Here is a 15,025-nt window from a genome sequence, read left to right as displayed (position 1 = left end):
CTGTGCCAATTATGGGACTTCCGATCACGGCCGGTTGTGACATTACACAACCCTGGTCTGTTGTGACGCCTCTTAGCGCTGCAGTGCCTTAGACTGCTGCGGAGTCGGAGATTTCCGAGATTCCAGTTGTTTTGAACGCGATATTAGCTGCCTGCAGACGATTGTGCCTGACTAGAAATACAGGAACTTTGGTAAGAAGTTGATGTTGTGCTTTTCGGTCAGTGCATGTTTACACACAGATATTCACAAATGTCGAGGTTGAATGTTCAAAGGTTTTATGTAATGTTTAAAGGTTGTATATTGTGCTGATAAGAGTAGAAATGTGCATATTAAATCAGGCTTCTGTGTATAGTGGCCAGACTACTCTGACAGTGCAACACAGTTTTATTCCTGCCACTAGCACTGGAACAAAGCAGGTAACGATACTTTTTGATACACTTTAACTAATTTAACCGCTATATCAACCGATTTAACAAGACTCATCTTGCTGAATGTCACAAGCTAGAATAAGATTGCTGGCTACAATGTTGCAGACAGTTCGATCACTGTGCTCGAGGCTGCAAGGCTAGGCTAACTTCGTTGAGTCCATATCGGTGCAGACAGAGTTTATGAGCTACTTAATAACCAGATTGAACTATTTAGCCAGTGGACTACTAGGCTTTGATTTTAACATCTGACAGTGGATGATATTTATCATGATGGATCAACTTTATGCTGTACAGCCCTTCTAGACATCTGGAGTTTGTCTCTGCATCTTGGATGCAACGTGGCACATACCAAACTAAAGTGAAAGACAGTGATTTCATTGTGCATTGTACACAACCCTGGCCTGTCTATCCCACTGATCTGATCCATGGGGTAGATAATATATCTCTAGCCATGTAATGTAGGACACGTGTTACACCTTTGGCTTAGGGCTGTGGACCCGTGAGCACACAAACAAACCTTTATATTTATTTATTTTTAGCCCTTCCAATTGGTAGTTAGTATTGTCTCATTGCTGCAACTCCCGTATGGACTCGGGAGACGTGAAGGTCGGGAGATGTGCGTACTCCAAAACACAATCAAACCAAGCCGCACTGCTTCTTGACACAATGCCCACTTTACCCTGAAGCCAGCCGCACCAATGTGTCGGAGGAAACAAGTACCCTGCTCCAGTGTCAGCGTGCACTGCACCCGGCCTGCCACAGGAGTCGCTAGTGCGCGATGGGACAAGGACATCCCTGCCGGACAAAACCTCCCCTAACCCGGACAACGCTGTGCCAATTGTGCGCCGCCCCATGGGTCTCCCGGTCACGACAGAGCCTGGACTCGAACCCAGAATCTCTTTAGACCACTGCGCCACTCGGTAGGCCACACACAAACAAACCTACCCGTGTAACACCTGTCCCTCTCTACCAGCAGAGATGATCAACAGCCTGTTCTTGATCAACCCTTCGGGGGAGATGTTCCTGGAGAAGCACTGGAAAAGTGTGGTCAGTCGGTCGGTGTGTGACTACTTCCTGGAAGCCAAAGAGAAGGCTCTGGAACCTGAGGACGTTCCACCTGTCATACACACCCCTCATCACTACCTCATCAGCATCTACAGGTCATGCATGCAGTGTATTAGGAATGTATTCAGACCCCTTGATTTTTGTCCACATTTTGTTACATTACAGGCTTATGAAAAAAATTGATTCAATAGTTTTTTCCCCTTAATCAATCTACACACAATACCCCATAATGAACTAGTGAAAAACGTTTTTTTCGATATTTTTGCAAATGTATGAAACAGAAATCACATTTACATAAGTATTCAGACCCTTTACTCAGTACTTTGTTAATGCACCTTTGTCAGCAATTACAGCCTCAAGTCTTCTATGGTAGGATGCTAAAAGCTTGAAACACCTGTCTTTGGGGAGTTTCTCCCATTCTTCTCTACAGATCTTCTCATGCTCTGTCAGGTTGATGGGGAGCGTCGCTACACAGATATTTTCAGGTCTCTCCAGAAATGTTCAATCCGGTTCAAGTCCGGGTTCTTGCAGTGCCACTCAAGGACATTCAGAGATGTGACCCAAAGCCACTCCTGCGTTGCCTTGGCTGTGTGCTTAGGGTCCTGTTGGAAGGTGAATCTTCTCCCCAGTCTGATAACCTGCTCCAGAGCGCTCAGGACTTCATCAAGGATCTCACTGTACATCTTTCCCTCGATCCTGACTAGTTTCCCAGTCCCTGCCGCTGAAAAACATCCCCACGGTATGCTTCATCGTAGGGATGGTGCCAGGTTTCCTCTAGATGTGACGCTTGGCAATTCAGGCCAAAGAGTTCAATCTTGGTTTTATCAGACTCGAGAATCTTGTTCCTCATGGTCTGAGAAGTCCTTTAGGTGCCTTTTGGCAAACTCCAAGCGGGCTGTTATGTGCCTTTTTCTGAGGAGTGGCTTCCGTCTGGCCTGATTGGTGGAGTGCTGCAGAGATGGTTGTTCTTCTGTGGAGATGGGAGCCCTGGAGTTCTGTCAGTGACAATCAGGTTCTTGGTCACCTCCCTGACCAAGACCCTTCTCCCCCGAATGCTCAGTTTGTCCAGGCAACCAACTCTAAGAAGAGACTTGGTGGTTCCAAACGTCTTCCATTTAAGAATGACGAGGCCACTGTGTTCTTGGCAACCTTCAATGCTGCAGAAATGTTTTCTACCCTTCCCCAGATCTGTGCCTTGACACAATCCTGTCTTGGAGCTCTATGACAATTCCTTCAACCTCATGGCTTGATTTTTGCTCTGACATGCATTGTCAATTGTGGGATCTTATATAGACAGGTGTGTGCCTTTCCAAATCATGTCCAATCAATTGAATTTACCACAGGTGGACTCCAAGTTGTAGACACATCTCAAGGATGATCAATGGAAACAGGATGCACCAGAGTTCAATTTTGAGTCTCATATCTAAGGGTCTGAATATTTGCGTATATAAGGTCATTTCTAAAAACCTGTTTTCGCTTTGTCATTGTGGGGTATTGTGTGTAGATTTGAGGGGAAACAAATCATTTAATCAATTTTAGAAAAAGGCTAACACAATGTGGGAAAAGTCAAGGGGTCTGAATACTTTCTGAATGCACTGTATGTATGCATAGAAAGACACACACACACACACACACACACTTCAACAGCTACAGGACGCACACTCACACCTCATCTACAAGTTATTTTATTGGAATTTATATCACTATTTAAGAAACCGTCATATATCCAAAGCCAATGTAAAAACCTGCTCACTCAAGACAGACAGTTTTAAGGTCTGTCTTTATTTGTGTGTTTTTTTATAACATTTGTTTTGTATACAATGTATGAACGTTGCTTCACACATTTTATTATTACAGGGACAAGCTGTTCTTCCTCTCTGTCATCCAGACTGAGGTTCCTCCGCTGTTTGTCATTGAGTTCCTGCACCGCGTCGCAGAGATGATCCAGGTCTGACACAACTCTAAGCCTGACAGATTGCCAGAATTAGTTCAACCTGACTAGTTCAACCTGGATTAGTTAACTATTTTATAACCAGTAATGTTTAAGTGTGTGTGTGTGTGTGTGTGTGTGTGTGTTCGTTTTTTTTCTGCAGGACTACTTTGGGGAGTGTTCGGAGACAGTAGTCAAGGACCACATGGTGATGGTGTATGAGCTGTTGGAGGAGATGCTTGACAACGGGTTTCCCCTGGCAACCGAATCTAACGTCCTCAAAGAGATGATCAGACCACCCACCATCCTCCGATCTGTTGTCAACACACTGACAGGTCGGAAGTTTACATACACTTAGGTTGGAGTCATTAAAACTCGTTTTTCAACAACTCCACAAATTTCTTGTTAACGAACTATAGTTTTGACAAGTCGGTTAGCAACTTTTTTCAGTGGGCATTGCGTATACTCACTTCTTAATCCCTACTGATATCAAAGTAGTGTAGTGGAGGTATATGACTGATCAATTATGTAGTACAATAGAGAAATAATGCACAAAGTAGACTACACAATTTTTAACATTTTACCTTTATTTAACTAGGCAAGTCAGTTAAGAACAAATTCTTATTTTCAATGACGGCCTACCCTGGCCAAACCCTTCCCTAATCCGGACGACGCTGGACCAATTGTGCGCAACCCTATGGGACTCCTGATCACGGCCGGTTGTGATACAGCCTGGGATCGAACCAGGGTCTGTAGTGACGCCTCTAGTACTGAGATGCAGTGCCTAAGACCGATACGCTGGCCTATTAGCCACATTATGACTGACTTGTGATCATTGACAGACAAAGTACTGTCAGTTCCACTTTAAACTCTAGGTCCCCGTTACTTTGTGTGCTAAATGTGAAATGTTTTTTGCAATGTGAAGTAAGAGTAATAGATTTATCTTGGGAAATGCTTAACGGTTGTGTTTTTGTATTGTTATGATTGGAACCTACTGGCTTTTTATGTCCCAGTGTATGGACTGCTTATCCTTTAACATAATGCAGTGTGTAACTGCTGTCTTTTCCCTCAGCCCTGTGCAGTGGTGTAGTGGTGCCTGGAGAAGTGGGTATAAGCTAATTTTGTCAAAAGGTTCCCAAACGGCCCACCCCGCGAAGGAAATGCACCGGTCTGAAAAATCCTATTTTTCAATTTAAAAAAAATGTTTTCCTATATATTTTTCAGATTTTCACTCAAAATTACGTATTTTTTTAATAGAAATAACTAAAGTTTGATCCAAGTCCACAACAATGCTTAAACCACATCAATCTGATTGTGTGGGCCTGTCAGGACCTGGCTCCCCAGTGGGTGGGTCTTTGTCCACCCAGGAGCATCCATGTCTATGCCCCTGATGCAAATGGCGCATGACGACAATTGCAGCAACACAAATAACGCTTCGGACTAAACTGTTTCAATATCTGGTTTGCATAACCATTGTTGCCTAAGTTAGCAAATGCTAACTTAGGATCTCAGTACTAGAGGCGTCACTACAGACCCTGGTTCGATCCCAGGCTGTATCACAACCGGCCGTGATCAGGAGTCCCATAGGGTTGCGCACAATTGGTCCAGCGTTGTCCGGATTAGGGAAGGGTTTGGCCAGGGTAGGCCGTCATTGTAAATAAGAATTTGTTCTTAACTGACTTGTCGAGTTAAAGGTTAAATCAAATCAAAAATACAATTATTTAGCAAGCTAAAAACCCTGAGTCTATCGTTAGCTAGGTAGGATAATTTCATGTCATGCCATTGGAGGAGTGGGTGACTGACTGACTTTTCTCCTCATATTGTCTTTTGGTGGTTATACACAGCTACAGATGCAGGTTTCATTTCGTCAAGTTCTTGCAGGCTAACCAACTGTTATCCAGTTAGCGTATCTCTTGCATTTGCAAATTCACTCTGGTTATCTACTCCGATTTCAGAGCACTCCATCTGAATGTGGCAGAGCGCAGAACAACTGATACATTTACAAATGCTCAACAACCGCTGAATATGACTGGTGTCAGTAAACGTAGGCAACAAAAAGTAATAGTTAGTCAATGCTTTAGATAACAACATGTAAACAGCCTAACCAGTTCTGCTTCTGCGAGTAAAATGGTCAGAGTGAGGTGTTTTCTCATTTCTGTTTGGAAGTAGCAATCTAGCCAACTTTTGTCAGTTAGCTTGGGTACTTGGTAGTGACAAGCATGCATTGGCAGGCAAGTTTGCAGAAGGACGAGGAGACTACAATTCCCCATTGTTTATCAGTGCAATTTTTACGGCCATCTAGCTGAAAAAGTTATTTGGCAGTAAAAATTGCACTGATAAACCTCAATCAATCTAATTTAATTATAAAGCCTTTCTTACATCAGCTGCTGTCACAAAGTGCTGTACAGAAACCCAGCCTAAACCCCAAACAGCAAGCAATGCAGGTGTAGAAGCATGGTGGCTAGGAAAAACTCCCTAGAAAGGCCAGAACCTAGAAAGAAACCTAGAGAGGAACCAGGCTATGAGGAGTGGCCAGTCCTCTTCTGGCTGTGCCAGGTGGAGATTATAACAGAACATGGCCAATGGTTCACAAAGAAGGGCACCTACCTATTGGGTAAAAACAAAAAGCAGACATTGAGTTTCCCTTTGAGCATGGCTGTTATTAATTATACTTTGGATGGTGTATCAATACACCCAGTCACTACAAAGATACAGGCGCCCTTCCTAACTCAGTTGCCGGAGAAGAAGGAAATCGCTCAGGGATTTCACCATAAGGTCAATGGTGATTTTAAAAGAGTTTAATGGCTGGGATGGGAGATAACTGAGGATGGATTAAAAACATTGTAGTTACTCTACAATATTAACATAAATGACAGAGTGAAATGGATGAAGCCTGTACAGATTACAAATATTCCAAAACATGCATCCTGTTTGCAAAACAGGGCACTTAAGTACATATTGCAAAAAAAGAGGCAAGGAAATGCACTTTTTTATCCTGAATACAAAGTGTGATGTTTGGGGCAAATCCAACACTTCACTGAGTACCACTCTTCATATTTTCAAGCATGGTGGTGGCTTGTCATCGGCAAGGACTAAGGAGTTTTTTTAGGATAAAAAGAAATGGAAAAGAGCTTAGCACAGGCAAAATTATAGAGGAAACTTGGTTTAGTCTGCTTATCAAGGCAACATTGAATGTTCCTGAGTAAACTTAGTTACAGTTTTGACTTAAATCGGCTTCTAAATTTATGGCAAGACTTGAAAATGACTGTTTTGCAATGATCAACATCCAACTTGACAGTGCTTGAATCATTTTTTAAATAATGGGCAAATATCATACAATCCAGCTGTGCAAAAGCTCTTACAGCTATAATCGCTGCTAAACGTGACTCTAACATGTATTGACTCAGGGGGCTGAATACTTATCTAATGAAGAAATATTAGTGTTTTATTTTCCATTAAATTGTTTTAAATATTCTTCCACTTTGACATTAGAGTATTTTGTGTAGGTCGTTGACAAAAAATTACAAATCCATTTTAATCCCACTTTGTAACACAACAAAATGTGGAAAAAGTCAAGGGGTGTGAACTTTCTAAAAGCACTGTAGGTCGAGATAAAGTGACTAGGCAACAGGATAGATAATAAACTGTAGCAGCAGCGTATGTTATGAGTTAGTTTAAAAAGTGTGTGTGTGTGTGTGTGTGTGTTCCAGGGACCAGTAACGTTGGAGACACGTTGCTAACTGGTCAGCTGTCGACCATCCCGTGGAGGCGGGCCGGAGTGAGGTACACCAATAATGAAGCTTACTTTGACGTGGTGGAGGAGATTGACGCTATCCTGGACCAATCAGGTAGGAGCAGTACTGACTTGTCCACCGGCACCATGGTGCAGATATCCCGGAAGTCAGATCCAGAGGTTAAAGGTCAGGCATCAGGAGTTTGTGTGTGTCTGTGTCGTCTGTAAGCTGTGTTATGATTGGTTAACAGGTACAACAGTGTTTGCAGAGATCCAGGGCGTGGTCGAGGCGTGTGTCAAGCTGTCTGGTATGCCCGACCTCACACTCTCCTTCATGGTGGGCCCCCACACACACACTATATCAGGGTTGGGGTCCATTCGAATTGAAGGTAGTCATTTCAGGAAGTGATTTAACTTTTTAATAAAAAAATGGAAATAATAAATAACTTTTGAAAGTTACTTCTTGAATTGATTTCCTTCAATTCAAATTGACCACACACATACACACACGGGTGGCAGGTAGCCTAGCGGTTAAGAGCGCTGGGCCAGTAACCAAAAGGTTGCTGGTTCGAATCACCGAGCCAGGAAAGTGGAAAAATATTGCCGCTCTGCCCTTGAGCAATGCAGTAAACTCCCAACAACAACTGCTCCCCGGGTGCTGTGGACATTGATTAAGGCAGCCTGACACATTTCTGCTGAATGCATTCAGTTGTGCAACTAACTAGGCATTTCCCTTCCCACACACAGAGAGAGAGCCCCAGTGTATTTATTGGTCTATTCATACTGCATTTTATCGTTGCAGAATCCTCGTCTCCTTGACGATGTGAGTTTCCACCCATGTGTTCGCTATAAACTCTGGGAATCTGAGCGCGTCCTCTCCTTCATTCCCCCCGATGGGAACTTCACCCTAATGACCTATCACGTCAATGCACAGAAGTAAGGCTTTAAACTCTGACCCCTAATCCTAACACTACCATGTCTATTATTTTCAGTCTGGTAGCCATCCCAGTTTAATAATAGTATTGGTAATATTCTATTTATTCTGTTATATTCTATGCAGTCTTGTAGCCATCCCAGTGTATGTGAAGCAGAGCATCAGTTTCTTTGAGTGTGGTTCTGATGGCCGTCTGGACGTGACCGTTGGACCGAAGCAGACCATGGGGAAGACGGTCGAAGGGGTGATGGTCACGGTCCACTTGCCCAAAACTATCCTCAGCATCAATCTGACTGCCACACAGGGCAGTTACACATATGACAATGGTACAAAGGTAACTACACACCTACTACCCTGTTACCTTGTAACCTCTAACCCCTGAGCCTAACCACTACACACCTATTTCCAAGTTAGACCAGGTAAACAGCAAATCAGCAGACATTACTATTAACAAACTTCTCCATCTCACAAGTACCCCTGAACCTAACCCCCCTTCTCTCTCTTTCTTTCTCTCTCTCTCTCCCCGCGCTCTCTTCTCTCTAGTTGTTGGTGTGGGACATTGGAAAGTTGAACCCACAGAAGCTTCCTAACTTGCGAGGTAGTCTGAGTCTGCAGGCTGGAGCCCCCAAACCAGAGGAGAACCCCAGTCTGAACATCGACCTGAAGATACAGCAACTTGCAATATCAGGTACCCCTGACCTGTAACTTTTGTCCCTTTCAGCCTCTCCCAATTGTTGGGTTATTCCAAATCGGTTCCTACTACCTATCCCCCTTGTAGATCTGGAGGAATTGGATAAGTAGAAGTCTTATGGTAATTGTTTAGTCTTGCCTCCTTATTGACTGTTGAAATGGGACCATATTGCTTCCCATTGATCCAATTTTCATAGATCTATGAGTGGCTCAGTAATAGGTGCTAGGGGTACATTTGGAATTAAGCTAATCTTTCTCTGTGTCTTGGCAGTAAAGTTTATGGTGTTGGGGCTAGTAACATGCTCTGTAAAAGGTTGTATTGCCATAGTAATACTGCATGCTAAATATCAATGTATACTCAGTTTATTAGGTACACCACCCCGTTCACGAAAATGGTTCACTCCTACAGACAGTGAGCCTTGGCTGTGGCTTGCTATATAAATAAAGCAGTCAGACAGGCATCAAGGCATTCAGTTACTGTTCAATTGGACGTTTAGAATGGGCAAAACGAGTGACCTAAGCGACTTTGAGCGTGGTATGATCGTCGGTGCCAGGCATGGCAGTTATATATAGTATCTCAGAAACGGCCGACCCCTTGGACTTTTCATGCACGACAGTGTCTAGGGTTTACCGAGAATGGTAAGACAAAATAAAAACATCCAGGCAGTGGCAGTCCTGTGGGCGAAAACAGCTCGTTGATGAGAGGTCAAAGGATAAATGCAAGCTAACATGCAAGTCACAAATAAGCTAATAACGGTGTAGTACAAATTCTGAGAACGGCATCTCAGAATGCACAACTCGTCAGTCCTTGTCACAGATGGGCAGATAAGCAGATAACCACACCGGGTTCCACTCCTATCAGCTAAAAACAAGAAGAAGCAGCTGCAGTGGGCACTTGATCACCAACACTGGACAATTGAATAGTGGAAAAACATTGCCTCCTCTGACGAATCCCAGCTCCTGATGAGTCATGCTGATGGCAGTCCGGATTTGGTGTAAGTATCATAAGTCCATGGCCACATCCTGCCTTGTTACAGGCTGGTGGTGTAATGGTGTGGGGAATATTTTCCTGGCACATGTTAGGTCCTCTTGTTACCAATTGCGCAGCACTTCCGTTCCCCGTAAAATTCAGGTTGTTCTGGAGACATAGGGGCATCCTACACTGTACTACACTGAAAAATATATATAAATGCAACATGCAACAATTTCAAAGATTTTATTGTTACAATGGTTCATCTTTTAAAAGTTGCAGTGCAGCTTGCATGGTGCCACAGAATTTTATGGCACGTTTTTTAAGTGTGAACCACTGGTACCATTAATGCTCATTAGTGCTAGTTTTTCCCCGTTGGCGAATTGAACCCCTGTCTCCCGCGTGCCCGCAATCTCTAGTACAGGCCTTATTGAAGGCTACCAAATGCTTCTCAAAGATGCCCTCTGGGGGTCAAACTAGAACTAACTAGCATTGTAAATAAGAATTTGTACCTTAACTGATTCCATATGTGTTATTTCATAGTTGTGATGTCTTCACTTCTACATTGTAGAATAATAGTAAAAAAATAAAGAAAACCCCTGGATTGAGTAGGTTTGTCCAAACTTTTGACTGGTACCTGCTTAATTCATTTGATTTAATATTATGGTGGTTCTATTCCAAGGAAAACGAAAAACCCTCTGGGTTTCCGTTAGGAGGGGGATGGGAAATATTACTGGTCTATTTCTATTTATTTAATATTACTGGTCTATTTAGCTAAAGAATGTAGTGTCCTGCGGGTGCGCAGGATACCGGGGTTCAATTCCCCGACGAGGCGGAAGGAGTAGGCTGTTCTTGTAAATAACAATTTGTTCTTAACTGACTTGCCTAGTTAAATAAATCTTCTATAAGACCTACACCACTTTTAACATCACATTACTCAATACTAGTGAGACTCTTGTCGCCTACAGTATATCTAAAAAATATGATGTGACTCTCCGCCAATAATTACATATAAAGAGGATTGGAGGATATTTCTGTAATTCAGTGATATTTATTCCCGTAGTAATTCGTTATGGATCCATAACTAAATAAGCATCAGCATTTTGAAAGAGTATTTTTATTATTTTATGAATGAAAGCATAAAGATGCCATTTATTAGTTACATTGTTTTAGTTTGAACCTGCAGACTGGCACTAAGAACAGAACAGCGGGAACGTTTCACTAGTGCGCGCCATTATTAGTGCAATGCCCCTTAAAGTGTTGGCAGGGTGGGTGTCCATCCCCTTCCTCCTCCCTTCCCCATGGGCTAGGTCGGTCTTCTGTGCGCGGCTCTGCGGCCCATCCCCTGCCCCTGTGCCTTGAATCTCGCGCGCTTTCAGTGGATACAGCTGGAAAACTGCAATGCAGTCCCATTGTGCGCCACTCGGGAGCTGTGACCAATATATATTGTCCTGCTAATAACGGGGTTAATAATATATATGTGAGAATATCCAACGGGCTTTTATATAATTCTAAATTAATAATAATAGTCACTTTGTTTAAAAATAACAATATTTTGGAGATTTCGTTTTCAAATAACATAAAATGAGCGAGGAAAAAGGACATTCTTGAACATGGAGTGAGTGAGACATTGTTACTAATTTGTAAATCAAGCCAGTTTGTTATTTAGGAAGATTTATTTCTGTTTTTAGAGGGAGAAAAATCAAAAACCTACAGTCATCTCATGGGTCTCTCAGTTGAGCCCACCACAGGTATTGAAGCAGCATCTGTGCAGTGTCTTAGACCATTGCGCCACTCAAGAACTGTACAATGTGACCGGTTGGGAGTGGCATACAGTACTTCAGTAAGAGCAAAATAATCCTAAACAATAAAAGAATAAAAACCTTTGTGTAACAACAGTTTTAGGAAGTAATACTGAAGTTGTGCACAATTATCAGTTTCTATTTAGGTTTGTCGCCCATTCATTGTCAGTTAGAGACACAGTAGGGCCCAAAAGCATAATCAGTTCTCTTAACTCCCCATTGCGCTGGTCTGGAGCAATAAAGTGGTGAAGCAGGGTACCGTACTAAACCACAAATTACCTCTAAGTCCCGCGGCGTAAGCTCACACTGTACAGTTCATATAAGTAAAGTAGGCCCCAATCTATGGATTTCACATGACTGGGACTACAGATATGCATCTGTTGGTCACAGATACCTTTTAAAAAAAGGGGTGTGCATCAGAAAACCAGTCAGTATCAAGTGTGACCACCATTTTCCTCATGCAGCGTGACACGTCTCATTTGCATAGAGTTGATCAGGCTGTTGATTGTTGCCTGTGGAATGTTCACTTCTCTTCAATGGCTGTGCGAAGTTTCTGGATATTGGCGGGAACTGGAACACGCTGTCGTACACGTCGATCCAGAACATCCCAAACATGCTCAATAGGTGACATGCCTGGTGAGTATGCAGGGCATGGAAGAACTAGGACATTTTCAGCTTCCAGGAATTGTGTAAGATCCTTGCTACATGGGGATGTGCATTATCATGCTGAATCAAGGTAATGGCAGCGGATGTTTGGCACGACAATGAGCCTCAGGATCTCGCCATGGTATCTCTTGCATTTTATCGATGCCAATTGGAATGCACATTGTGTTTGTTTTCCGTAGCTTATGCCTGCCCATACCATAACACCACCGCCATCATGGGGCACTCTGTTCACATCTTCACGGTACAGTTGAAACCGGGATTAATTTGTGAAGAGCACACTTTTGCTTCTTGATATGCCACACCTGTCAGGTGGATGGATATTCTTGGCAAAGGAGAAATGCTCACTAACAGGGATTTGTACAAATTTGTGCATAAAATTTGAGAGAAGCTTTTTGTGCATTTGAAAAATTTCTATGATCCGTTATTTCAGCTCATGAAACATGGGACCAACACTTTACATACATTTTTGTTCAGTATAAATGGGTGTACCTAATAAACCTCAGACTCAATGGAGAATATGTGTGTCGATAAATGTTACAGTATAGGCATTTTGATAAATGTGTAAATATATGGTAACTAAAGTTTATGGTAAATCCATGATATAGTTAACCCAAAAACAATCTTTTAGTATTTTGTTTATTTGTCCACTGTTAATACATTCCCCAAAAATAGTGCATGTTAGCGGTCAAAATGTCAAGATAAAGAAAATTCAGTACAGAGCAAAACAAATGGTGATGTGTTTATTGCTAACTGTGTTTTAGGACTGAAGGTGAACAGGCTGGATATGTTTGGTGAGAAGTACAAGCCTTTTAAAGGGGTTAAATACATCACCAAGGCTGGGAAGTTCCAGGTGCGGACTTGAAGAGTGAAACCTAAAGGTCATAGGACAACTAGCCAACGTGCCTAATGCTCTGGGTCAAAGGTCAACTCTTAGACACGCTGGCTGTCAACTATTATGCTCTCTATTTGTAGTTCAGAGCCATGATCGGTCCATTATGACAAATGTCTGAAACTTGTAAAAAGGTTCACGTCACAGCAGACTGTTGTGGCTCTGCAACAGCAAACTGAATTGAGCTTTTTACATGCCCAGTGTCAACCCTTCTACCTTATGCCTTTTTATACCCCTATACTCCTTCTATATTAGGGACAGAGCCTGTATTAAATAACTTTGTTTATTTAAATGTTTATTATTTGGATGGAATGAAGTTGTTGGTCTGCGAAGGGAATTGTTTTGGACAATCAACCTATTATTTCTCCTGTATCTGGAATTAAATAACCTCTATGGAATCTCACTGTGTTCCGGCACAGCCCACCTCTCGCTCTCTCTCTCTTGCTCACTCATCTCCCCTCTTTCTTTCTATCTTCTATTTCTCTGCTTTAGCAGGTAAAGATATAATATCTAGTTTTATATAAAGCATATTTTTTGACCATTTTTATGACTAATAACCCTCTAATGCTGAGTAACTGCAACCAAGAGTGTAATCTCATTTGGTCATACATGGTGTTAATTAATATACAGGCTAACAATTACTGCAAGTATTAATAAATATACATAAAGTCACTACTGCATTTTATTTGCCGTTCTCACCAGGGCCTTTTGGTTGTCCTAATGTTATTTTGCCTACAACCTTCCCACAACCTTCTGGGAATGGTGCAGGGTAGTTGCTTGGCTTTGGAACATTGTCAGCACAGTTAAAGAACTTGACAAAAAAGCATTATTTTCTTTGTATTTCATTACTTTAACACAACGTTTCCTAAAAGTTCAAACATGGTTACATTTCATTTCAATTTTGGTAATGTTCTAGGAACATTCTCCAACTTGTTTGACATTGGGAATGTTCTCAAAGTTCAGAGAACATTAAGAATCAATGTTCTTCTGTGGAAATTTCAGTACTTCAGCATAATGTTTTCTGCAGGTTTCCTCATGGTTCTATTTAAAGTCATGTTCTCAGAACATTAAGAAAACTTGCCATAAAAACTAAAAGTAAATATTTTGTAACGTTCTAATAATGTTATTTAAAAACATTAATTCTCATCGTCAACAAAACTCTCTATCCTCTATCTTGTTAAGTGTGTTCAGGTGTGTTGGCCTGAACTTGTTTTCTTTGAAATGGGTTCTGTTTGAATAGACTAAAATGAACAGCTTTGTATGAGTTAAAAACCATGGCATGCTAGCTCCTTCCTGGTGGTGCAGTGGACGAAATGCACGGATGAAGTCAAGAAGATCATAGGTTAGAATGTCACTGACGGGACGGCATGCCACAATAAAACATTTATGTTTGCATGATTTAATGCTTAAATTAGTTTCCATGAGCCGGGTGCTTGGATTTCAGAACAGTCAGAACAGTTATCCCAAATGTAAGCTAGCAGTGTAATTAAAAGTCTTAGTGAAAGTTTGGGGTCACATCATTTTAGAATGTTCTCAAACTTATTTTATTACCAAATTATTTTATTATTCAAATAATGTTTTTAAAACCTCCCTGCAAACTAAAATGTACATTCACAGAACAGGCAAAATGTTCACTTGGACCAATTGGATACCAAATGCTTACGTTCCCACGTAAGTTCCAAGGAATGAAATGTGCTATCTGGAATTTGTCATGCCTGATACACAATAGACATTTTCCCATAGAGAGTTAGAGTAATGTGGTTAATGTGGATGCTACCATGATTATGCATAATAATGAATTAATCGTGAATACTGATGAGTGAGAAAGTTAGAGGCACAATGATCATCATGGCATTTTTCAGGATTAATTTAGAAGTGTTCAGAAACATCTTATCTACACTGAACAAAAAATATAAAG

At 41.8% G+C, this 15,025-nt stretch overlaps 1 protein-coding gene across 6 annotated transcripts; it reads left to right on the top strand.

The window, feature by feature from the left end:
• Positions 1-66: 66 nt before the first annotated feature.
• On the top strand, positions 67-13,779 carry LOC112244995 (AP-3 complex subunit mu-1). 6 transcript variants are annotated; one of them, XM_024412918.2, is made up of 10 exons: positions 67-191; positions 1,405-1,588; positions 3,351-3,441; positions 3,587-3,758; positions 7,134-7,271; positions 7,408-7,493; positions 7,959-8,092; positions 8,217-8,424; positions 8,634-8,778; positions 12,980-13,779. In XM_024412918.2, the coding sequence occupies exons 2-10, from the start codon at positions 1,407-1,409 to the stop codon at positions 13,078-13,080; spliced, it is 1,257 nt and encodes a 418-aa protein (XP_024268686.1). In that variant the 5' UTR covers positions 67-191; positions 1,405-1,406; the 3' UTR covers positions 13,081-13,779. The 6 variants fall into 6 exon arrangements, with proteins under 6 accessions (XP_024268686.1, XP_024268687.1, XP_024268689.1 ...); XM_024412919.2 differs by having other exon boundaries at positions 78-191; positions 1,402-1,588; XM_024412916.1 differs by lacking the exon at positions 67-191 and adding an exon at positions 347-416.
• Positions 13,780-15,025: the final 1,246 nt, after the last annotated feature.

Source organism: Oncorhynchus tshawytscha, linkage group LG01 (genome assembly GCF_018296145.1).
Source record: "Oncorhynchus tshawytscha isolate Ot180627B linkage group LG01, Otsh_v2.0, whole genome shotgun sequence".
NCBI lineage: Eukaryota > Metazoa > Chordata > Actinopteri > Salmoniformes > Salmonidae > Oncorhynchus > Oncorhynchus tshawytscha.
This window is presented reverse-complemented; position numbering and strand designations above follow the sequence as displayed.

Bases quoted from the DNA above. Each gene is read 5' to 3' on its own strand.
- LOC112244995 (XM_024412918.2), top strand. From the start codon at position 1,407: ATGATCAACAGCCTGTTCTTGATCAACCCTTCGGGGGAGATGTTCCTG. The intron at 7,494-7,958 runs GTGGGCCCCCAC...TTATCGTTGCAG, and splicing joins ACCTCACACTCTCCTTCATG to AATCCTCGTCTCCTTGACGA. The intron at 8,779-12,979 runs GTACCCCTGACC...ACTGTGTTTTAG, and splicing joins ACAGCAACTTGCAATATCAG to GACTGAAGGTGAACAGGCTG.